Here is a 24,136-nt window from a genome sequence, read left to right as displayed (position 1 = left end):
AAACAATTATTGTGCCTTTAAAGTTTTCTGTTTTGCACTATAATTAATAGCTTTCTATAAGACCATTTCAAGAATACAAAAGACTTCTCATGGTCTTAATAAAATGTTGTGGGTTTTCTATTTTGTTGTTCTGGTTTTGTTTTGTCACCACATCTAGCAATGCTTAGGGCTTACTCATGGCTCTGTGCTCAAGGATCATTCCCTGAGGAGATTAGGGGACTGCATGTCATTTTAGGGCTTGAAGCAGGGTCTGGCATGTGCAAGGGAAACACCCTACCCACTGTACTATCTCTCTGGCCCTAAAATTCTGTTAGCTTTTTTTAATCTTGCAGATTAAAGTCCAACCATAAAAGGTACACAAACAGAAATACCCAAGAATATTTTTCTCCTCAAAGTTCTGTATTTAATGTCCTAGCTTCTCCATCACATAATATTTAATAGGAAACTGGGAAAGGGCAGTACTCCTGAACTTTTCATTCCCACCTTGCCTAACCAGACTTCCTTTATGGTCAGCATAATTTCATTTGAAGTCTAATTTAAAACCACAGAATCAAGATAAAAATGTTCAGCGTTTAAAACTCGCTAGGGTTAGAGAGACAGTACAGTAGGTAGGGTGTTTGCCTTGCATGTGGCAGACCTGGGTTCTATTTCTTGTATCCCATATAGTCCCCTGAGCACTGAAATGAATAGCTCCTGGATAGAGAGCTGGGAGTAAGCCCTAAGCACTTTGGGGTATGACCCAAAACCCCAAATTAAACAAATGAGCAAACAAAACCCAACAACAGCAACAATAACATAAAAAAGAAAACTTGCATCTTACATAAGACAAACCAAGAAAACTAATAAAAAAACTGTAGTCACAGAAACTTTAATAAAGTTTTTTCTGTTCAGTATGCTCTCTACAAAGAAATAGGTTGTCCCTATGTTCTGACAGGGTTCAATAGTGAAAATTGTAATCAAAATGCAGCCAAGCCTGAACCAAAGACCTCTTGTTATATCACATGTGAGTTCATTCATTTGCTTTGGAAATGCATCTTCTAAAAGCTGCATTCAATTTCAACTGCCAACTGCTTGTATAGCTGAATTAGACAGATCATTCTCACCTATTGTTTTCCTGTACAAAGATATATTTAAACTCATGAATACATTCAGTGTCCTCCAGATTCTCCATACTAAAAAATATCTATCAATTTCTGTTCTATTTTGCCACATGATTTATAGCCTAGACGACTAACGGCAGCAACAGACTATGGTTTGACGATGCAAACTAAAGTGGCACTTGGAATGATTTGTCCTACCTTACCATAAAATATTTAGTAAGATTCATATGTATGCCACTAAACATGGTCTAGTAAATTGATAATCACTTAACAAAAAGAGAAAGGTACTCTAGGGTTATTATAAAAATCAATGTTTTACCATGTAGATCATTATAATTACAGCAGAGATTCTCTAATTTTTTTTTAATGAGCTAGGGCCAGAGAGATAGTACAGCAGGCAGAGTGCTTGCCTTGCATATGCCTGCCCAGGTTCAATCTCTGGCACCATTTATGGTCCCCAAGTCCCACAAGGAGGGATCCCTTAGCAAAGAGCCAGTAGTGCTGCCAGGTGTGGCCTCCCCCCAAAAAAAACCAGAAAGTTAATATTCAGTAAAAATTAAAAAGAGAGAAAATAGGTAGATTAAATAACCTCACATTCATTTGAATTATATTCTCATAAAGCAAGTTGCTTCCCTACCAAATTATGTAATAATGAAAAAATTGCTTAATAACCAAAGAGTAACTCTAAATTACCATCATTATAAAAATGACTAATACTATGTAAGTGCATGCTTATTTGGTATCAGGCATGGTGTTAAGCCATTCTCTCATTAAATGTTTATTTCTGTTAAAAAAAATATTATTATTGTCCCTTTTACAAATGGACAATCCAAAATAGAGAAATTTGATAACTTTAAGTCTAGTAATAAAATAAGCATTCAGATTTCCACTTTCCACTCCTAAAACTCAATTATTATCCCAGACTGCATCATGTTACTAAGGTATTTTTAAAACCAAAGGAAAAAGAAATATATTTAGGGTCTTCCCACCTTCTTAAGATCTATATTAGAATCATGGGGAAATAATATTTTTATTCTAAACCAGTCACTTTCTCAAGTCTCAAAGAATTGGTAAACGTCCTTAATAGATTAAGATGTGTTATTGGGGCTGGAGCGATAGCACAGCGAGTAGGGCGTTTGCCTTGCACATGGCTGACCTGGGTTCGATTCCCAGCATCCCATATGGTCCTCCAAGCACTGCCAGGAGTTACTCCTGAGTGCACGAACCAGGAGTAACCCCTGTGCATTGCTGGGTAGGACCCAAAAAGCAAAGAAGAAAGAAAGAAAGAAAGAAAGAAAGAAAGAAAGAAAGAAAGAAAGAAAGAAAGAAAGAAAGAAAGAAAGAAAGAAAGAAAGAAAGAAAGAAAGAAAGAAAAGGTTATTTAACACATGTAATTTATTTTCATTCTCTTTTGGAGAGGGAGTGGTTTGGGTCACAACAAGCAGTGCTCTAGAGCTATCCCTGATTTTTTGCTCCTAAGTCACTCCTATCAGTGCTCAGGGAATCATATGCGGTGCCAGGGATCAAACTGGGGTGACCTACATGCAAGGCAAGTATTTTACCCAAATACTATCTCTCAAATTCTATTTTAATTATTCCCTGGAATATGCTAATCCAATTCTGAAAAGAGTCTCTATCAAACTATTGCTCTTTCTATAGAAGTCTCTAGCTCAACAATGGAAGAATCAACAATGAATATGTTATAAAGTAATGGTACCCTTTAAATTTCAAGACATAGAATTAATTTTATTTGCCTGTACATCTGAACCAGTTAAAAATAAAGAGGTAATTTTTCTTTAAGTGGCAGAAGGTATGGAAATAGAAAACAAAGAATACATGAAGGTTAGGTTAATACAAATAAGCAAAGATAGATGCTCTGAGGTCTAGTATCATACTTTAGGCAATATTTCACAATAATCATGACACTGGGGAACAACAGAACTGGCTTTTAATAATGAATGAATTTAAAGGGAATAATCTCCAAGAATTATTATTTTACTTTCTAAGATACAAAGATTCCAATTAATCTCCTTGATATTTCCTTTGTTTGTGCCTTTCCTCCACTGCACTTACTATATTTAGCTTTTTATTATACATGCTTGGTATAAAGGGCTGGAGCGATAGCACAGCGGTTGGGCATTCGCCTCGTGAACGAGGCCGACCCGAGTTCGATTCCCGAGTTTGATTCCTCCGCCCCTCTCGGAGAGCCCGGCAAGCTACCGAGAGTATCAAGCCTGTGAGGCAGAGCCTGGCAAGCTACCCGTGTGTATTGGATATGCCAAAAACAGTAGCAGTAAGTCTCTCAATGAGAGATACTGGTGCCCGCTCGAACAAATCGATGAGCAACGGGATGGCAATGATGCTTGGTATAAAGCTGCCTTTTCCCACCAACACTTAAAAATGCCCTGATAAAGTAATGCCTTATGTCTCATGTCATCGCACGTGCTTAAGAAAGCACTCAACAGGGGCTGAAGCTATGGTGGGAGGACACTTGCCTTGCATGCAGCCACCCAGGTTTGATCCCTAGCATCCCATATGGTCTTCCCAGATTACCAGGAGTGATCGTGGAGCACAAAGCCACCTAGGTATAAACCCTCAGCAGCGCTAAGTGTGGCTAAAACCAGAACAAAAAAAAAAATTCACTTTGTTGTCAAGAGTTTTTCAAGCAGCAAAATAACTTAAATTGTAGTGATTTCAACAAAAGCAGGGCAGTAATAAAGCAAAATGGGCTTTTAAGAATGGAAGAAATAGGGGCTAGTGCAAAAGCAGCCAATAGGGCATTTGCCTTGCACGCAGGCGACACAGGTTTGATTTCCAGCATCCCATAGGGTCCCCTGAATACCGCCAGGAGAAATCCCTGAGTGCAGAGCCAGGAGTAACACCTGTGCATCACCGGGTGTGACCCAAAAAGCAAAAATAAAATAAAATAAAATGGAAGAAATAAAACTGAATCTAGGCATAGAAATTCACAACCAGAATATAAATAATTTAGACTACTAGTTGGTCTCTGAGTGTGGCAAACACAAAGTTTAAATCCCACTACTGCCATTCTTAATAACTGAGAGAGTCTAAACACCTTTCAAAAAATCAGTGTCTTGGGGCTGGAGTGATAGCACAGCGGGTAGGGTGTTTGCCTTGCACGTGGCCGACCTGGGTTCGATTCCCAGCATCCCATATGGTCCCCTGAGCACTGTCAGGAGTGATTCCTGAGTGCAAAGCCAGGAGTAACCCCTAAGTATCGCCAGGTGTGACCCCAAAAAAATTAAAAAAAAGAAAAAAATCAGTGTCTTATCCACGAACTGCCTCCAGTGCCATATAAGCTCATTAATGGCCATGATCCAGAGACTCACAAATAAATCTTGGAAGAGAGCAACAACCTGCAGAGATGCCTCCATACCCCAAAGTCACCATCCAGTTAACAAGTTAACTCCAGCTATATCACCCTATTTTAAAATTTAAAATTCCTGGAGCAACAACTTGTACTCTACACCACTGATGTACCAAGAGTAGCACACCACATTTGATGTGGTGTAAAGTAGAAGGCAACCAATTTCAATTAAATATGTGTGTGTGTATGTGTTAGCACACAAGGCTCAATCTGTAACATGTTAGTAATCTCTTATCAGGGGCTTAATGGCTCCAGGGTGAGATACAACAATCTTCACACACTTTCCTCTAAGGAAACTTTTTGGATCATTTTTAGTGGATTATTCATAACGAGCAGTACAAAATAAATTATGGCAGGTGGGAAAATTCAAAATAATGGTAGTGGGAAGATGTAATGGTGGTGGGACTAGTGTTGGAATATTGAATGCAATAAATTATTGTGAATAACTTTATAAAAAAAAAGCAATGTCTTCAGGAGCCAGTGAGATAATACACCAGGTAAGGCATTTGGCTTGCATATAGCTGATCCACATTGAATCCCTGGCACCCTACATGTACAGCAAGCTCACCAGGAGTGATCCCTGTGTACAGAGCCAGAAATAAGCCCTGGACACAGATAGGTGTGGCCCCCAAACCAAAAACATTAGTAAATACTATAAAAATCCGTCTCTTCACTGTAAAATAGAGACGATAATACTGTTCCTTCAAATGACTGTTGTCATTCCTGTTAAGCTCTGAATCTGGTATCTCAAGTACACCAAACATTTGAAACATAGTACATATGAGAACAATTATGCTTTAAGGTCTTTTGCTTGTAATCACAACTTTTAACAAATTCATTTTAAAGAAAAACCAGGAGAAAAATGCATACCATATTACAGATAAAAACTATGATATAGGTATTAAAATTCAAAAGAAATTATCTTTACTCCTGTAGCCCATTTTCTGCACTTCATCAGCAAACCACTGCCTGTGGTTCCCAGCACATAGTGTGTCACTTTTGGTGCCTTAAGAACATTTCTTCCTAATCTATTTTTTGGCCACCTCATACTCAAACTTTCTTAAGGCTTAAGTAACTTCCTAACTTAACCAATTCTTCCCCTCATGTAACTAAGCTTCCTTGAGGCCAAAGATTGGCTGCTAAAGCATCTTCTCCCATTTAATAATTAATATCTGATCTTTCTAGAAATCTGGGGGTGCAGGGGAGAAATCTAAGAACTATAGAGCCTTTTCACTACTTTCTTAAGAAAAATTGGGAAATAAAAAATAAATGAGAAACAATGGACGCCCTGAAGACAGCTGTACTACTCAGCTGAACAAAAAAATGAAGAGCAGTTTGTAATAGCATCTGAAAAGAACCTGTGCTGAGAACTAAAATAAGAGAATAAATGGGATTTACCCACACAAAATAGCCAGAGTTACTTATCTGAAGATTGGCAAGATCTCTCAGTTCTCTTCCATGTATACTGGCCTCTGCATATTTCATATTGGGTTGAAGAGCTCTATCAGTAACTATTTTTTTTTAATTTGGAATAGTTCCCTTATTACAGCTATGGCTTTTTAAATAAAAAATATAACTGATAAACATTGGACATGTGATTGTCTACAATGTGTCAGGCACTATATAGTGAACATGACACCAAGCATTTTTATGGGAAAACACTAGTACACTACCGCTGGAAGCAGGAATAATTTTAAGGGTGCTACATTACCTCAGATTCTGCCCAGTGCCTATTGTAGACCAAGAATATTATAGAATCTGCTCTTTCTGTCTCACTTAAAGCCAAATGGGGAAGACAAGAAACCTTAAGTACCTCTGGTACTTAACCTTTTAAGTACCAAAAGATTGGTTTTACTCTGGACTTTCTAGGCATTTGAGTCAAATTTAATTAGTTATGTTAATTTAAGTTTACTGTCCATTTACCTAAAGTGCAGAGGGACTAAAACTGTGGGATTAGCACTAGTAATTCAGTGGAACACATCTCAGTACTTCAATTCAGCCCCCTTGGGGGTACTGGAATGAACCACAGAGACATTATATAGTCTTATGGTGGTGGTGAGGGGGAGGATGAGTGGAGGGGTGCTATCTGTCTAGTTCACTTGAAGAAGGTAGATTTCCAATGGGCACTGAGTGTCTTTTTTCTCAAAGGAGTAAGGGAAGCTAAGTAAGTTTGGGAATCTATGCATATTCCAATTCAGTATTTTCCAGACATATAACAATATGTCATTAGAAAAAAGGAGTTAGGGTCAGGGAGATAGCTCAAAGGCCTGTACTACATGCCTGGAATGCACCAGGTCCTGTGTTCCATCCCTGGCATTACATGACAATCCCCAGGCCATTGCTTGGAGTGGCTCCCAGGCCCCCTGAGTGTGGCTTGGGAAGTGTTTCCCACTCCCCTCCCCACAAAAAAAGAAAATAAGAAGTGATTATTTCATAAAATTAACTGAGATAAATTGTTAACTATTTGGAACAAAATTAATATTTACCTTATACCATGTGATAAAATCATTTTCAGATAACTGAAATTAAATAAATTATCAAACAAATGTGGATAGATATTTTCTAGTGATGGAAAATTGAACTAGAATAATTTTTAAAAATGCAAAAAGGCTTTTGATGAATAGCATTATTATTTTTAAATGTCTATATCAAAATGAAAAAGTAAATTAAAAACTAGAGCAAAATGTGCAATATAACATAAAGATTAGTCTTAGTATAAAGTATATTTACAAATCAATACAGAAAAAATAACTATCCATGGAGAAAGCTATGATAAAATATAAACTACTTACCAAAAAAGGAATATAAAATATATAGTAAAAAATATTTGAAAATGTGTGTAACCTCTGATTAAAAAAATGTGAATTGAAGTAGCAATAAAATACTACTAGTAATCGGGGCTGGAGTGATAGCACAGCGGGTAGGGCGTTTGCCTTGCACGCGGCCGACCCGAGTTCGAATCCCAGCATCCCATATGGTCCCCTGAGCACCGCCAGGGGTAATTCCTGAGTGCATGAGCCAGGAATGACCCCTGTGCATTGCCGGGTGTGACCCAAAAAGAAAAAAAAAAAATACTACTAGTAATCAAAGAAAGGAATCTGGGATCAGACACCAGACCCATATCAGGCAATTTACTTTAGTTCTCTGACTGAACTTTGTTTTGTAAAACCGAGAAAATAATACCTACACCACAGGAAAAATTAAATAATACAATGCATGTAAGATATTTAGCACAGTGTCTGAGTATTCAAAAAACAATACCTTTTATGATGATAAATGGATAATGATACTTAGGGCTCATGAGGGTATAGTGCAGTAGACATTTTTATACAAAGTGTGTCAACAAAGATTGAATCAAATCTTTCCCGCCAATCTATCCTTTGATGTATGTATTTGGTATTTTTTACCCTGGCCTTACAAAAATATGAAAGCAGACCCATTCCCTGGCTCAAAGATGAGCTGAAGTGGTAAGCAGTCAAGTGCAGTAAAGTGACAAGAGCCATCACCGATTTGTGAAGTACAGAATGCTATGGTGCACTTAGGGAACCTACCATCATCTGGGAGAAGAGTCAAGGGGGCTTCCTAGAAGGGACACTTAAGTTGAGACCTAAAGGATGAGTAGAAATTAATCAGGCAAAGTAAGGAAGGATAAGTGTTCCAAGTAAAGAGAACAGCCATTTGCAAAAAACGAAGGGAACATGGCGTATCAGTTGGACTGAGCAGTGGGAAGCAGTGAGAAGAGACAAGGTCAAAGAGGTATGCAAAGCTGGCTCATAGTCTTTCTAGCAAAATGCTGGGGTGATAGCTTAAGGGACTGGGGTACATTCTTTATGTGCACTGGATCTCCAGTAACACATGCCCTGCTACCCCCTCAGTACCACTAACATGGTCCTCAGCACCATGGGTCAGAGCACTGAACTGTCAAGGCCAATACAAATGGCGAGTACCACTAGAAGTAGTTCCAGGGCCCCTGAGTCCCCTCCCTGCAAAAAGAAGAAAAACATTCTAATAAAACTCTGGAGTATAAATTTATTCTAAGGATAATACAAATAATTCAAATGCAAAAGGTTTTATGGGGTCAGAGACATAGTATAGCAAGCAGCACACTTGCCTTGCACATGGTCAACACACATTCAATCCCCAGCATACCATAAGATCTCTCAGCACCACCAGGAATAATTCCTTAGTGTAGAGCCAGGAGTGATCCCTGAGCAACTCTGGGTGTGGCCCCAAAACCAAAAGAAAAAAAAAGGCAAAAGGTTTAATAAATATAATAAAAGGTTAATAATAATATATCAAAAGAGTGAAGTGATTTAATAGAAATACAGCATTCCACAATTCCGTTGACTAAAATCACTGAATTGTGCATTTATTGAAACAAATCTTAGGGGGCTAGGGAGATAGTTCAACGGGCCGAGCACATGCTTTGCATGCAGGAGGTAGGTTTGATCTTCAGTACCATGTGGTCATTTGAGTAGGGCTAGAAGTGACCCCCAAGCACAGCACCCGGAGCAGCCCCTGAGGAAACTTGGATGTGGCCCAAAAGAACAGTAAACAAATAAATAAAATGTTAGGGGTTTGTAGACTATAATTTTAAAAAATTGTCTTTTAAAAAAGTTAATAGAAATGCCCAATATATATCTGAAAAATATTCAAGTTAATAATAAAATAAAAATCAAATCAGTTAGGCACTACCTTTGTTTCTGAGTTACTCCTGGTCATGTTAAGGGGACATCCCTAGTTCTGCAGGGAAGTGTGGCCGTCCTGTCAATGCTTGAGAGAAGATACAGTGCTGAAGACTAAACGGAACGCAGATCTTCAGCATGCAAAACATGTGCTCAGTACATTGACCTACCTCTCTGTTTCTCTGTTAGTTTTTTTATTATTATTATTTTATAGGAACTATACCCAGTGATGTGTATTTACAATCTGCACAAGGCCACATTCTGCACACGCTAAGGATATGCTTGACTACACGAGCTATCAAAAATTAGTGATCACAAATGAAATGAGAATATCCAGTGTTGATAAGGTCAGTAGAAACCATTTTTACTATAATGGCTGGAATAGATTTTAATTAGAACAACCTTTCTAAAGAGCATCAGTAGATGAGAAAAGTCTTAAAAGTATATTTCTGTGATCAGTACTGCATTTCTTGAAATCTTAAATGTTACAAAATGTAATGAAATACTTTTGCCCAGCTGATTTTTATTGCATTACAATTTACAATAGCAAAAATGATTGCCAAAGGCCCAGGTTCAATACCAAGTACCACAAGGTTCCCCATTACCTCCAAGAGAGACAATTTCTCACCTCAAGCATATAGTAAGGAGTAGCACCTGAGCACCTCCAGGTGCTTAAATTAAAAATAAAGAAATAAACCCTTAATTAAAAGTAAAGAAATAAAAGCTGAGAAAAGGAAATAAAAGCTAAAAAATCAGATGTCCACCAAAAATGAAATGATTTAATTAATCATAACTATTCAATGCAACCATTTAAGTGATAATACCATCCATAACATACATCAAATTTTGTAAGTATGCAACATTATAAAGATAGCAATATTTCAACTGTAAGATACATACACACTTACATGGCACAGGTCTTTTATTTTCTTTCAATTATTATGTATTCTTTCTACCATTCAAGAAAGTGGGGTGGTGGGGAAGGACAAAGATAATTTTGGAGGGAACTTGAAATACTGGTGGAGATACCTAGCACTATAAAATAATGACTTCAATTCTATTGGTTTACAATACCACCTCAATTTTAATAAAATAAATAAATTTCAGGGAAACAAGAAGTGAGGGAAAGAAGAAAAATAGTAAGAAAATATGAATTTCAATAAAAGGGAAAAAGAGTAAGTACAGCAGGTAAGGTACTTGCCTTGTGCATGGCTGAGCAGGTTTCAATTGCAGGTATCCCAGAGAGTCCCTGCCAGCAGTGCCAGCAGTGATCTCTGAGCACAGATCCAGGAGTTAGGCCTGAACAGTCTGGGTATGGCCCCCAAACAAAACAAAACAAACAAGGGAGGGAGGGAGGGGAGGTAAGAAGTAAGGAAGGAAAGAAGGAAGCAATAAATGAAGAAGGGATTGAGGGAGGAAGGAAGGAAAGGAAGAGCAAGGAAAGAATAAGCCTCCTCCAAATCTGCTGCTTTGATATGGAGACTATTTTGAGCTTTGCTATGGTTTTATTTTCTCTGCCAAGAAAAAGAGCTGTGATGATATTTGTATATAAAAGTGACTGCATATTATTCAATATCTTATTAATCTAGCACATCAAGAAATAAGATATATGTAAATAAATATCCCAATTAAAATGTGCACTTAAACATCACAACTCTGGTGAAACTTGGATGGACATCCATCTAAAAATATACCTCATTGAATCACGACTACTTAAATCAAGACAAAACAAGATTAAGTCTTCTTATGATTCAAGGTCATCATTATGACCATATAATTGTAGCTCTGTGTGACTACTGGGTGTTAGAAGGGCATTTGTCCTTTCATTATGCAGTCTCTAACTGCTAGATTTTTTTCTTATGCCAGCTATTTATAGGTTTTCTTCTTTCCCCCTTGCTGTAAAACCACAGCTATCATTTCTAGTACTATGAGAGAGCATTTAGCAGTGCCTTCCAGTTTCCATTTCTATTTTGTTGATGGTAATAGAAGAATAAGGGTATTATCAAAAACTGATCTGCACAGATGATTCTGTTCTAGGTAGCCAAGGCTGCAATATTAATGAACTCCAAGGAGAGTGTGAGTTCCTGATTCTATCTCCAGTCAGTTTCTCTACTATAAAGCAGTCAAGTTCTCGGGCTCAGAAAGCTATATGATAACTGGTATCACACCAATGAAAGATGCAGACTGGGAGAGTCAATGAATTTATTTCTATTGTAGGTTCTTACACCAATCAGACTTGTAACTTTCTGCATATTTTAAAACTTTGGTAATCAATCATGCATAACTTATAAGGTACTCTACAATTAAACAAGTTCATGAGCACAGAAACATTCTGAAAAGTATAAAACACTGCACAAAAATATAAGCCAGGGTGCCGGAAAGATAGTACATCAGGTTGGATGCTTGCCTTGCACGTGGCCATCCTGGATTCAATCCCTAGCAATTAATATGTCCCCCAAGCACACCAGGAGTAATTTCTGAGTGCAGAACCAGGAGTAACCTTTGAGCATCGTTTGGTATGGCACAAAAACAACAAATAAACAAAAAACTCCAACAGGATAGTTATGGTAATTCACTGTGTTTATATAAACATGGATCAAATAGGTGTTCATTAGGAAGTTCATACCAGAAGTTCATACATAATTCTTAAAGTGTCCCCTATTTTTTAGGTAGCACCTATTACCTAGAAAAGGTAAAGCTTTCCAAAAGATGTCATCTCTCATTCCTCCTCCCCTATATTGAATCAGATCCTAAATCCATTTTATCTTTTCACAATCTCTTGCACTGTCCTTTTCTCTCCATTACCACTTCTTAATCTACGCAATTCAGAACTTTGTTATTTCACACCTGGCTACTACAAAATGTCTCAAGTTAGCTCTACTTGCGGTCTTTCTTCTCAAGTCCCTCTTGGCCTTTAGCTACATCGATTTTCTTTTTTCTTTTTGTTTTTTTTGGCCTACACCCAGTGATATTCAGGGCTTACTCTTGGCTCTGCACTCAGGAATTAGTCCTTGGTGGTGCTCGACGGGACATGCTGGGGATCAAGTCTTACTCACTGTACTATCTCTCCAGCCCCTACATCTATTTTCTTAAAACATCACTAATTTTAACAGATTAAAAAAATCTGAGGGGCTGGAGAGATAGCATAGCGGGTAGGGCGTTTGCCTTGCACTCAGCCAACCCGGATTCGATTCCCAGCATCCCATATGATCCCCCCCGAGCACTGCTGGGAGTTAATTCCTGAGCATAGAGCCAGGAGTAACCCCTGTGCATCGCCGGGTGTGACCCAAAAAGCAAAAAAAAAAAAAAAAAAAAAAAAAAAAAATCTGAGAACTACCCATTCATCAAGTTCAAACTCCAAAACTCAGTAGTCCTATGCAACCCTAGCTACATCCTCACTTCTCTTAGTATTCTGCCTCAGAATGTTCTACTTCAGTCCTTCAGATATGCCTTATGTTTTTTTTCCCTTCAAGGTCTTGATGTATACATCTTCTTTCTGCCTGGAATACTTTGTACTTCCCAGCTTCTTAGTTCATAAAAAGTCAACCCATTATTCAAGGCCTTGCTTTGTAAATTACCTAGTATGTATATTCTCTTGGATTATCAAAAGGAAAAGGAGGCCGTCTACAGTTAGACACACTTGGATACGAATTCAGTTTCAACAGATGAGTAACAGTGGGTACATTCCTTAATAGCTGTTTCAGTTTTTTACCTATAAAACTGTGATAATAGCAATTTTCCTTGAGCATAATATGAGGAGTTGATGAATTAATTCACATCAAATTCTTAGCATGAGAATTGGCATAGTTTAAGACCTCAAAAGCATTAGATATTATAATTACCATTGCATGTCATGAATTCATCTTCATCTAAATCCAGACAATACTTATGGTCATTACAAACTGATTGTTAACTTACATTCAGCATTATTTACCTCATTCTCTTTTTCTGCCCTCCCACCTCATGTCTGTTCCCCTAGTCTCTTCCCTTCCCTCCCAAGATTTAAAGATCCTGATAGACAAGGTCAATGTCTTATCTATAACAATCATTCACACTCAGTAGATAAACAATAGATTTTTTTAACCTCTAATAAAAGAATACTAAAGAGTTGACAGTAATTAAATATTTTGCTCCCTATTGGGAAAAGAATGATCAAGTGCTTAAAACACTTAATTTTAAAACTCTTAAAATTTCCAACAAAATCTCTCCTGTCATAGTTCTCTATTCTTCTCAATTCAACTCAACCTTGCAACAAGAGATGTAAACACCAAATATATGCAGTTCAGACAGCTGCCACATACTGGAACATGTCTCTGGATGAAATGAAATGGAAAAATAATTTAAAAGGAAAGGGTGGGCTGAAGAGATAGTATAGGTGGTAAGGTGCTAGCCTTACCTGGGACTAAGCTGGGTTTAAATCCTTGGTCACTGCATATGGTTCCCTAAGCACCTCCAGAAGTAACCTCTGAACAGAGAGCCAGGACTCCACCCTGCGCACCACCCTGAGCACCACTGAGTATGGCCCCAAATCCCCAAAATAAATAAAAATAAACAGAAAGGTAACTGGCTCATTAGTCAAAACCCTCTCTTTCTCTCATGCACATACACAGGCACACACCAATTCCAGGATTCCTTGTTACCCAGGCCACACATATGAAACAACAAGGTTACAAGGTTACTATATAACATAGAAATAGAGGGGTGATAGTACAGCAGGGGGCATTTGACTTGCATGAGGCCGACTCAGGTTCAACCCCCAGCATCCCATATGGTCCCCTGAGCACTGCCAGGAGTAATTCTTGAGTGCAGAGTCAGGAGAAAACCCTGAGAATTGCTGGGTGTGATAGAAAGAAAGAAAGAAAGAAAGAAAGAAAGAAAGAAAGAAAGAAAGAAAGAAAGAAAGAAAGAAAGAAAGAAAGAAAGAAAGAAAGAAAGAAAGAAAGAAAGAAAGAAAGAAAGAAAGAAAGAAAGAGGGAAAGAAAGAAAGAAAGAGGGAAAGAAAGAAAGAAAGAAAGAAAGAAAGAAAGAAAGAAAGAAAGAAAGAAAGAAAGAAAGAAAGAAAGAAAGAGAAAGAAAGAAGGAAAGAAAGAAAGAGGGAGAGAGAGAAAGGGAGAGAGAGAAAGAGGGAGAGAGAGAAAGGGAGAGAGAGAAAGAGAAAGAAAGAAAGGAAGGAAGAAAAGGAAGAAAGAAAAAGAAAGAAAGAAAGAAAGAAAGAAAGAAAGAAAGAAAGAAAGAAAGAAAGAAAGAAAGAAAGAAAGAAAGAAAGAAAGAAAGAAAGAAAGGAGAAAGAGAGCTATCCTTTAGCTTAGGTAAACTAAACTTACCATATACATAACAACCTATGCCAAAAATGACTAACATATCTCACAATTCTAAAACAACCAAGTTTAAGTAATTAAGTCATATCAAGTGATAGTCTTACTATCAATGTGATAATCTGACACGCAAATATTGTAGCATAAGCCAGTGATCCCTAATGTGGGTGATAATGCCTCTTCCCACTGGAATTATTCAAGGGGCCAGTTGTGGCCTCTGGTGCAACTGTGGGAGGGGAAGTCACAGCTCACTTAAAGTTTGCCTGTTAACTTAAAGAAAACAGATTACGGGCTGGAGCCATAGCACAGCGGGTAGGGTATTTGCCTTGCACGAGACCGACCTGGGTTCGGTTCCCAGCATCCCATAGGGTCCCCCAAGCACTGCTAGGAGTAATTCCTGGGTGCATGAGCCAGGAGTAACCCCTGTGCATCACAGGGTGTGACCCCCCTCAAAAAAAGTAGATTAAAGAATTGGGGGGAGGAGTGCAAAAGAACTCTTTTCTGAAAGGGGGGTGGCAGGTCAAATAAGTGTAGGAATCTCTGGCATAAAATGTTTTCAACAATGCCTCCAGACCCAAATGTTACTACAGCACTGGTTTTTGGTTTATCTGCATGACTCTACTTAACCTTCTGGGTGTTTTCTCAGTCAAAATCAGGCCTGGTAACATTCTCCTCAAAGAGTTTACCAGTTAGAGTGAATTATAGTGGTCTAATATTTTATTAATGACTTTCCCAAAGCTAGCATAGAGTACTACGTATAACAATGATACATTAAGAGACCAGACAGTTTAAGATTTAAGATACATACAGCTTACCTGGATTGGATCCCTGGCACCACAGAGTTCCCTGAACACCCCTGGGGTGGCCCACCAATTCCCTGTACTGCAGTGCCAGAGCAGCACTGTATCCTCAAGCTATTGCACAGAACCACAGTTTTGGCTGGGCAAGAGTTTCCAGGTAGGGCCCTGGGGTTTCTGGACATGGTTTGGAAACCCCATCCCATGTAAATTAAAATTTTAATTAAATTTATATCCCTATTACTTGTTGTAGAGGCGCTTAGAATATTTTAAATACGTTGAAGTGCAAAAGTCTCAAATCACAGAATCTTAAGATTTTTAGACAGTAGCTGGAAGGTAGCTGGGTTCAAGGATTTAAGCACCGCTCCACAGAAGCTCCACTCCCCACTCTACCCCAACCCCACCCCAGCATCCATAGGTATGGCCCTGGAGGTTCTATTTCTAACACTAAGCGGCCCTTTCAGCATGCCGGGTGCAATCCTGGAGGCGCCCCAGCACCACCAGTGTGGTCCTGGCAGAACCTGGCACCGCAGGGCCCTAGCAGCACCGCATCCTCAGGCCCTTGCAGTCAACAGCCAGATCCATGGAGAATCCCATGAAGTGGATCCCTGAGCACTGCTCTGAACAGCCCCCCACACCCAAATAAAAGTTTGCAGGAATCCTGTAAGTCCCCCATTGCAGAAATTCTATCACCTCCTAGGCAAAAGGTTCCTCCAGCGTTTACTTAAATACTTTCAGCAATGGGCACTCACTATTTTGCAAGACACCCCACTGCATTGCCCCACAATTCCTCCTCACACTCAATTAAAAGCCACTCCCCAAACTTCTACCCCAAGGGTTCTAGTTCAACTTTGGAACAACACAAAGCAAATTAACCTCTGAAGTACAACCACTTCTAGAATCAGGATATAGTCATCAATTTGTTTACACAATGCAAAAAAAGGGGGGGGGAAGAAGAACGCAAACCATCACCTTATACATAACAAAATTTTGAAATTCAGGGATCTGTTGAAATCACAAAGCCAGTATATTTTCAAGATAGCAAAGCTCATCCCTCAGTTATCACAGATTAATCAACAGAACCCCATTTTCTTCTATAATTGAAGGTGTTTCAATGTTCATTGAATATCTTTTTGAGACTTGATCCCCTAAATCCAGTTACAACACAGTTTTAAAAATTACAATTATGTCAGAAGCTTGAGAGGGCTTTTTCAATTGCTCATATTTTTCATTTGGTCTATTTTTCTCTAAGACATCTGGATCATTTTAAAGATCCCATTTCGCCCCCACTGGGGCTGTATATATGCATATATTTTTTAAACAAATATTTTCAGAAATAAAGCCTAACAGAATAGAGTGTAAAGGAGTGGGGGTGGGGGAGAGAAGAGGGAAGGCAAAGAAGGACCCAGCAGGAAAAGGCTGGCTCCCGGGTATTTTCCTTCTGGAAGCATGCTTCACTGGCATTGGCATTTGCAAGTAACGAGCCAGATAAACACGGCACAAGAACAAGATCGATCACGGGCAATGAGTGGAAAAGCATGAACGACCATAAGATGGAAGTGAATTGGCGCTGATCACAGGGTAGCGCCAGATGCTTTGGGGCGTCGTTGGGGAGAGGTTAGACGCCCAAGAAGCCGAGACCACGGCCATCCTGGGGCGGGGGCGGGAGGAACCGGGGAGTAACTATCGTTGAGCAGTGTAGCCCGAACCGAACGGAGCCCGAGAAAGGCGCAAATGCCCGTTGAGGCAGGCACACACCCCCCCCCATCCTCCAGTCGCCGCCCCCCCCGCCCCCCGCCAAGAGCCCGAAGATGGGTGAGCAGGGTGCCGGGACTGAACGCGTCCACGAGATGGGTGTGGGCAAGGGGCAGCGCAGGAGCCCCCGATGCTTTCCCTGCAGCAGAGCAACCGAGAGCAAAGGAAGGGGGAGGGTGAAAAGCCAGAATGACTCATTCCCGAAAGGAAGTGCTCAAGCCGTAGGCAGGCATGCCACAGCAGGGCTCGCGGCGAGGGCTGTGAGAGCTGGGTGCCCGGAGTGATCGGGGCACCGAGAAACCTCCCGTAGTTCCTGGAGCTCGTCTTTACGACCGCGGGTGGGGGGGTTCCAGGCAGCCTAGTGCCAAGGCCTGGGAAGCGGCGCGGCGCGTGCGCAGTGGCGCTCGGCGGGACCCGCTGAGGCGAAGCGGAGCCGCAGTGACAGAAGCGAGAGAGCGGCCGCCGGGAGGACTCACCGAGGCGCAGGGGCTGGAGGTGGTGCTGGGGGTAGGCGACCGCTGGACCGTGACCAAAGCCATCTAGGAGCTGCTGGGTTGTTCCGGGCAGGGCATTCTCATCCTGAGTGTGGGGGGGCGGGAGAGTGACGGAGCCGGGATGGGGGGGAAGGGGTGTGGGGGGTAGGGAACAGGGGAACGGGGAGGAAGAGGAGGAGGAGAAGGAGGAGGAGGAGGAGGAGGCAGCCGCGGGAACGACCGCAGGCTCCGCACCCACCGCCGGACTCTCGCAGACTGAAGCGCCGAGCGGGCGGCTGGCGGGCGGGCTGGCGGTTCAGCAGCTGCGGGGCACAATGAGCGCTCCCAGTGCGCAGGCGCCACCTGTCAGCAACCGCCTCTCCTCTCGGCGCGCGCCGCCGCCTCGCCGTAACCCTTGAGTTGCCGGAAGCGGGCGGGGTGTGTGCGCCGGCCACCGCCCCCTCGTCGGTTTCCTCCCCGCCCGCGGCCTCGCGCCCGGTGGCCTTCGCGGGGGGACCGGGACGCTCGGGGGACGGAGGGGGAAACGAGGGACCGCGGGACGGAGGGCTGCTCGGGGTCACCGCTCCTGAGAGACAACCATTTTAGGAGGTGGGGCGCCGAGCTTCGCCCACCTCGGCGGCGAGCGACTGAGGTGCAAATGCCGAGGCCCAGGCGGTCTCTGGTGGGAGCCGGCGCCGCGGGCTTCCATTCGCTTTCCCAGAGCGGGACTTCCTGGCCCAAAGCCCTCGTGGCGCGACCAGGAAATAGATTCCCCCTTTGGTCGGGCTCTCGGGGTCGGGGGTGGGGATGGGCGGCTTTTTCTAATTCAGCCAAAATGTAGGCTTGGGGCTAAGACTTTCTGGGCTTGAGACATTGAAGATTAGACCCTGGAGTGCAAGGTCTTGCCTCCCCCGCCCCCCATCCTTGAGATGAAGAGGGGCGGAGTGGGACTGGACAAGGGACCCGCGGGGGCGTCCCGCCGTGAAGACCGTCTCCGCCTTCAACTGTAGCTGCCAGGTGTAGACCTCGTTGGCTCTGGATTCCAGCCTTTCGATGCAATATTTTTAGCAAGTCTTTTTTCTTTTCTCAAAGATAACCCCGCCGCCGAAAGCAAACCAAGCGCGTCGTCGAAACATCCCGACCAAACGGGGAAAGCGTGGCCCTGAGCAAAACACCGTAGGCTGTTTACACAGAGAAAGCGGGCGGCCCACGTTTTCTCTCCATTTCAGTGGCCGTTGTGGCCCGTACCACCAGACGTGCCACAGCGAAGCCGTGGAAAGCGTACACGCGGGGTCTGCAGAGTCCGGAAACCCACCTTCTCTCCACCCCTCGGCGCGCCTTCTTTAAAGCTGACAGGGCTGTCATGAGCTTTCTGGCTCCTGTATGGTTAATTGCCACTAGAGCCCTCTGCGCCGAGCCTTTGTTCTCTCCCTGGGGCCCTGCGGTTGAAATAATTAGCTGGGAGGTTCCATCAAGAATCCGACACTGAGGGTCCCTGTGTGTACAGCCCCATGTGGAAGGGACGGCCGAGAAGGCTGCTGGAAGGCTTTTGCCCCCTGGTGGTGGTGAAACGTGCCTGCGGACAAAATTGAACAAAGATAGGGTGCCCAGATTGAATAATTTGTGTTTTTCCCAGAGCTGCTGTAGTAAACAGGAAAAGAAAAGTTGAGAAAAACTTTGAACCATTGCTTAAGAAGTCAAACAGGAAGCTATATGCATAGCCAAGTGGAATGCATTCAAATAAATGGAAAAGTTTATAAACCGAAGGATCATTTTAGAAAAAATTCAATTAAATCATCGTTCTAGAAAAATATTCAAATCAATAGGTCTTAGAAAGATACATGTTGGTTCGTTATTGATTCAGGGATAACAGCTTTATCTTGAAACAGCATAGCAAATTCTTTTAAAAATAATATTCTTTTGGAAGATGACTTAATGCATCTTGGAGTGGCAATCAGAAGATCTGAGTTCTAATTCCAACTCTTTAAAACTTCAATCAAATGACTTTTTGAGCTTTATTTTGTTCTTAAAGGATTCCTGTGACCAAATGTGATAATGTATGGAAAATACAGTATGAACTTTAAAGCCCTGTTGTCTAATTAGGAGAATTTTTAATTCTTAATGGTTTGTTCCAAATTCAGCTTTTGTTGAATGAACCCTATGTACAGAAATTAGTATCAAACAAAAAGAGAACAAAAAACAGACACAAGTCATGACTTCTTGACAGCAGAGTAGATTACTGGTCAGGAAATTTCCTTTGCAGAACAGGACATTTCTATTCAGCATATGAATTTATGATAAAATCCTGGTCAAAACTGTGATTATAAGTAACACATTAAGTTTATCTGAGGAAGTTATCGATTAGTAAGGGAAATATCTTCACTGGAATGTAACTTTTTAAAGAAACTAAGCAGTTATTGTTGTATACTCATTGATTTATTCTTCATTGAGAAAAGTTTGTATTACAAATACTAGAAACTTATTTCAGAGACAAAGTATCTCTCAATGGCTGGGACAATAGTACAGTGGGTAGAGCACTTACCTTGCGCGTGGCCCACCTGGCTTTGATTCCTGGCATATAGAGATAAAGGACAAGTCTATATGTACAAAGAGCTTAAGAAACAGAGATCTGGGCATATATGCCCTTCGTGGTATTTACCATTCAATGGATCGCAGATCTCAAAACAGGTACTTTGTGAACTGAGTTGGATCACATGTGAGCATTTGAAATCTGCTCTCTGCCCCATTTTTAGCTACTTGTACCTCCATTCATTCCACTGTGGCACCTGTTTGAATTTTTGGTGATCTGAGGAAGGACCTTTACTTGAAGGTCTGAGAATTCTCTTAATTGGAATAAAGACCAGTGTAGCTGTAGGCTGCCGAGACTTATGCTAACCCAGCCAGTTCTAGTCACAGTTTCCTCATATTCCTGATCTCTGAGCAATGCTAAGCTTATCACCCTGACTGAGAAACCGCAGCTGGGCACTGAAGTGAGGAGATCATGTTCACTAAGGCCACCTGCGGAAACAGGTGTTTTTCCTAGCTTTGAAGTAATAGAGTTAAAGGTAACACTAACTTTGCTTTCACCTCTGCTTTTGTAAGCCTGCTTCTTCAGGGTATGAAAAGGAAAACTAACTCCCTATTTGGGGCTCAGCACTTTGGGTGTGAATCCTGCCTAGCCCATGCTGCTGCATTTCCTGAAGCCCTTGGGGTACTGAAACTGTGCTGAAACAGATTCCCACTGTATGAGAACAGATTCCCAAAGAGGGAGCCTAAAGAGACTAAAGTCTTACTTTTATTTATAATAGTTATTCTTCCTGCCACAATTACGATCTAGTTGGCACCATTGGAGTTCATTTGGTCTTTAGCTTCATCACTTTTATTTAGGGTGAAATAATAGAACTTTTGAAATTTTTGCTTCTTCAACTTTAAGAACCAAATGAAAATACTCTAACCCTTTTTAGAAAGATACATTTTTCACATTGTAGCATTGTAGCACTGTCTTCAGTTGTTCATCAATTTGCTCTAGCAGGCACCAGTAAAGTCTCCATTGTGAGACTTGTTACTGTTTTGGCATATTGAGTAGCTTGCCAGGCTCTGCCATGTGGGCTGGATACTCTCAGTCGCTTGCCGGGCTCTCCGAGAGGGACCAAAGAATTGAACCGGGGTCGGTCATGTGCAAGGCAAACTCCCTACCCACTGTGCTATCGCTTCTCGGCCTTTTGGCTAAGATCGAATTCAAATGTAGTACATTTTTCACATGCTCACTGAAATCTATCAGAGGGCTCCAAGACTCCTGATCTAAATTAGGAAGAGTTATTTATTATACAATTTAAAATACTTCTTTCATGTAACCACGCTGGCTTAATTCTTCCCACTGAATTTAGATCCATGAGCACTGTCAGGAGTGACCCTTGAGCATAGAGCCAGTGGAACCCAAACTACTATCATCACTACTCAAGAAAATAAATTAAAAATATCTAACTTTAAAAAAAAAAGGCGGGAGCAGAGTGATAGTACAGTGGGGAGGGCATTTGCCTTGCATGCACCTAAGCTGTTCATCCTACTCCTTTGCCTTTTGATCCAGGTTCTATCCTCGGCATCTCATATTGATCCCATGAGCCCTCCAAGAGTCATCCCTGAGTGCAGAAGTAAACCCTGACCACCATTGGAGGTGGCTCCCAAAACAAAAGCAAAAAATAAAAAAGGAAGCAGCAGCAGCAGCTTGGTCTAGAGACTGGCAAGAGAGTTGAAAGAGTAAAGCACGTGTTTTGCATACATGAGACCCTGAATTCTATTAGCAGCACCACAGTCATATCAGCCCCCACAAAACCACGATAGCCTTATGTCCTCCAGAGTATCACAAAGTATGTTCCATACTCAGGACTGCCAGTTGAGCAACAAATTGTCAGTTCCATAAGACCAGACAGAGTGTCGCTTAGAGTAGCCTCCCAGTCTGAAAGTACCACTGTGGAGGCCCCCATTAAAAAAAAATAGAGGGAGAGATGGGAGATATGGCTCAAAGGGCTGGAGTCCATGCAGACAGGAGCCCTGTGTTTGATCCTCTACATTACGCAGTCCCTAAGCACTGCCCCCAAACAAAACAAATGTGGAAAAGAATCTTAATCTTAAGGTTAAAATACTTCTCAACCTTCTTTCATATAATGATGTCTAGAGAAATGATATTTATACAGCACACTTGGATAAATTAAAGGGAATTTGATGGCAACACTATGGAACTTGAAGAAAAATTATAATACAATTGTGAGAAAAATAAACACTAGGATATTAAATATTGAATTTGTGTAAGCTTCCAAATAAAATCTCAAAATTTATGAAAAATATGAGATTATTTCTAGAGGCACATTTATGATTAAAATGACTGCATGCACTATTTACAATAGCCAGAATCTGGAAAAAAAATCTGAGTGCTCGAGAACAGATGACTGGTTAAAGAAATTTTGGTACAGCTACACAATGGAATACTATGCAGCTGTTAGAAAAGATGAAGTCATGAAATGTGCCTATAAGTGGATCAATATGGAGACTATCATTTTAAGTGAAATGAGTCAGAATGAGAGGGACAGACATAGAATGACTGCACTCATTTGTGGAATATAAAATAACAGAATGGGAGGCTAACATCCAAGGATAATAGAGATAAGGGCCGGGAGGATCGCTCCACGGCTTGGAAACCAGCCTCACATGCTAGGGGAAAAGACAGCTGGGATAGAAAGGGACCACCAAGTGAATGGTGGGGCTCGCTCGGGATGGTAGATGCATGCTGAAAGTAGACTATAGACTAAACATGATGGATGGCCACTTACTACATGTATTGCAAACCATAACACCCAAAAGGAGAGAGAGTAAAAGGGAATGTGCCTGCCACAGAGGCGAGGGGAGGGGGGCAGATGAGGTGCAGAGGGTTTTAGCAGGTGGTGGAGAATGGGCACTGGTTGAGGGATGGGTACTTGATCATTTTATGACTGAAACGTAATCACGAAAGTTTGTAAGTCTGTAAGTGTATCTCACGGTGATGCATTAAAAAACATGAAATAAAACCTACAAAAATTTTTTAAAAAAATAAAATGACTGCATGCAATTATTAAACAAGATAGTTTAACAGTGATTACTTTGAATCTTTGGTAGCCATTTTGGTGAGAATTTAGTCATTCAAGTAGGTGTTAATTAAAAAAATAACCACTCAAGATTTACAAGTATAAATTGTGTTGGACTTTAATAGCTCTTATACCACACTAGTAAATCACTGTATCACTGTCATCTCGTTCGTTGATTTACTTGAGTGGGTACAAGTAAACGTCTCTGTTCCTCGCAGACCTGAGACTTTAGCAGCCTCTCCTTACTGTCTTTCCCAACGATTGGAGGCACTTTCAGGGTCAGGGGAATTAGACCTATCGTTACTGTTTTTGGCATATTAAATACACCACGGGTAGTTTGCCAGGCTCTGCCTGTGTATATATATATTACTCTCTATGATTCAGCCTACTGTCTGAACTCCATCAAATATGGTGTGGTAATTATGGAAAATGGGTAGGAAGTGTTTTATAATGTCCAGAAAGCAGCCCAGAGCGTGGCGGCGTTGGGTAGTGGAGGTCAGCTGCCAGGACTGGGTCTCTTGGGGCGAGGAGGGTTCTCACCCGCTCCCCTCTGGGGTGCCCTGAGTGAAAACAGCCTGGCACGGAGTCCCAGGGGCCAAAATGGTTTCAACCTATTCTCAAACACTATTGTCACTGTCACTGTCATCCCGTTGCTCATAGATTTGTTCAAGCGAGCACCAGTAACGTCTCTCATTGTGAGACTTATTGTTACTGTTTTTGGCATATCCAATATGCCACGGGTAGCTTGCTAGGCTCTGCCGTGCGGGCGCCATACTCTCGGTAGCTTGCCGGGCTCTCAGAGAGAGGCGGAGGAATCAGACACAGGTCGGCTGCCTGAAAAGCAAATGCCCTACTGCTGTGCTATCGCTCCAGCCCCCAAACACTATTAAAATAGAAATATCTTATATAAAATATGATTGGATTTAGAATGACAAGCTTTTCCATATCAAGTCTAATTGCAAAATAAGGATGAGACACTAATTGGCAGAGTATAACCGCTATTGG

The 24,136-nt window shown here is 41.4% G+C and overlaps 1 protein-coding gene across 1 annotated transcript in view; it reads right to left on the bottom strand.

The window, feature by feature from the left end:
• The window catches only part of SSH2 (slingshot protein phosphatase 2), a 260,024-nt gene extending 242,170 nt beyond the window's left edge, over positions 1-17,854 (bottom strand). Inside the window, exon 1 of the mRNA XM_004605002.3 lies at positions 17,517-17,854. Within this exon, the coding sequence (XP_004605059.2) occupies positions 17,517-17,579 (63 nt within the window). The 5' untranslated portion in view covers positions 17,580-17,854. The remainder of the gene's footprint in view (positions 1-17,516) is intronic.
• Between the last annotated feature and the right edge of the window lie 6,282 nt (positions 17,855-24,136).

Source organism: Sorex araneus, chromosome 3 (genome assembly GCF_027595985.1).
Source record: "Sorex araneus isolate mSorAra2 chromosome 3, mSorAra2.pri, whole genome shotgun sequence".
NCBI lineage: Eukaryota > Metazoa > Chordata > Mammalia > Eulipotyphla > Soricidae > Sorex > Sorex araneus.
Note: the sequence above shows the minus strand (reverse complement) of the source record. Positions and strands in the feature narration are given on the sequence as shown.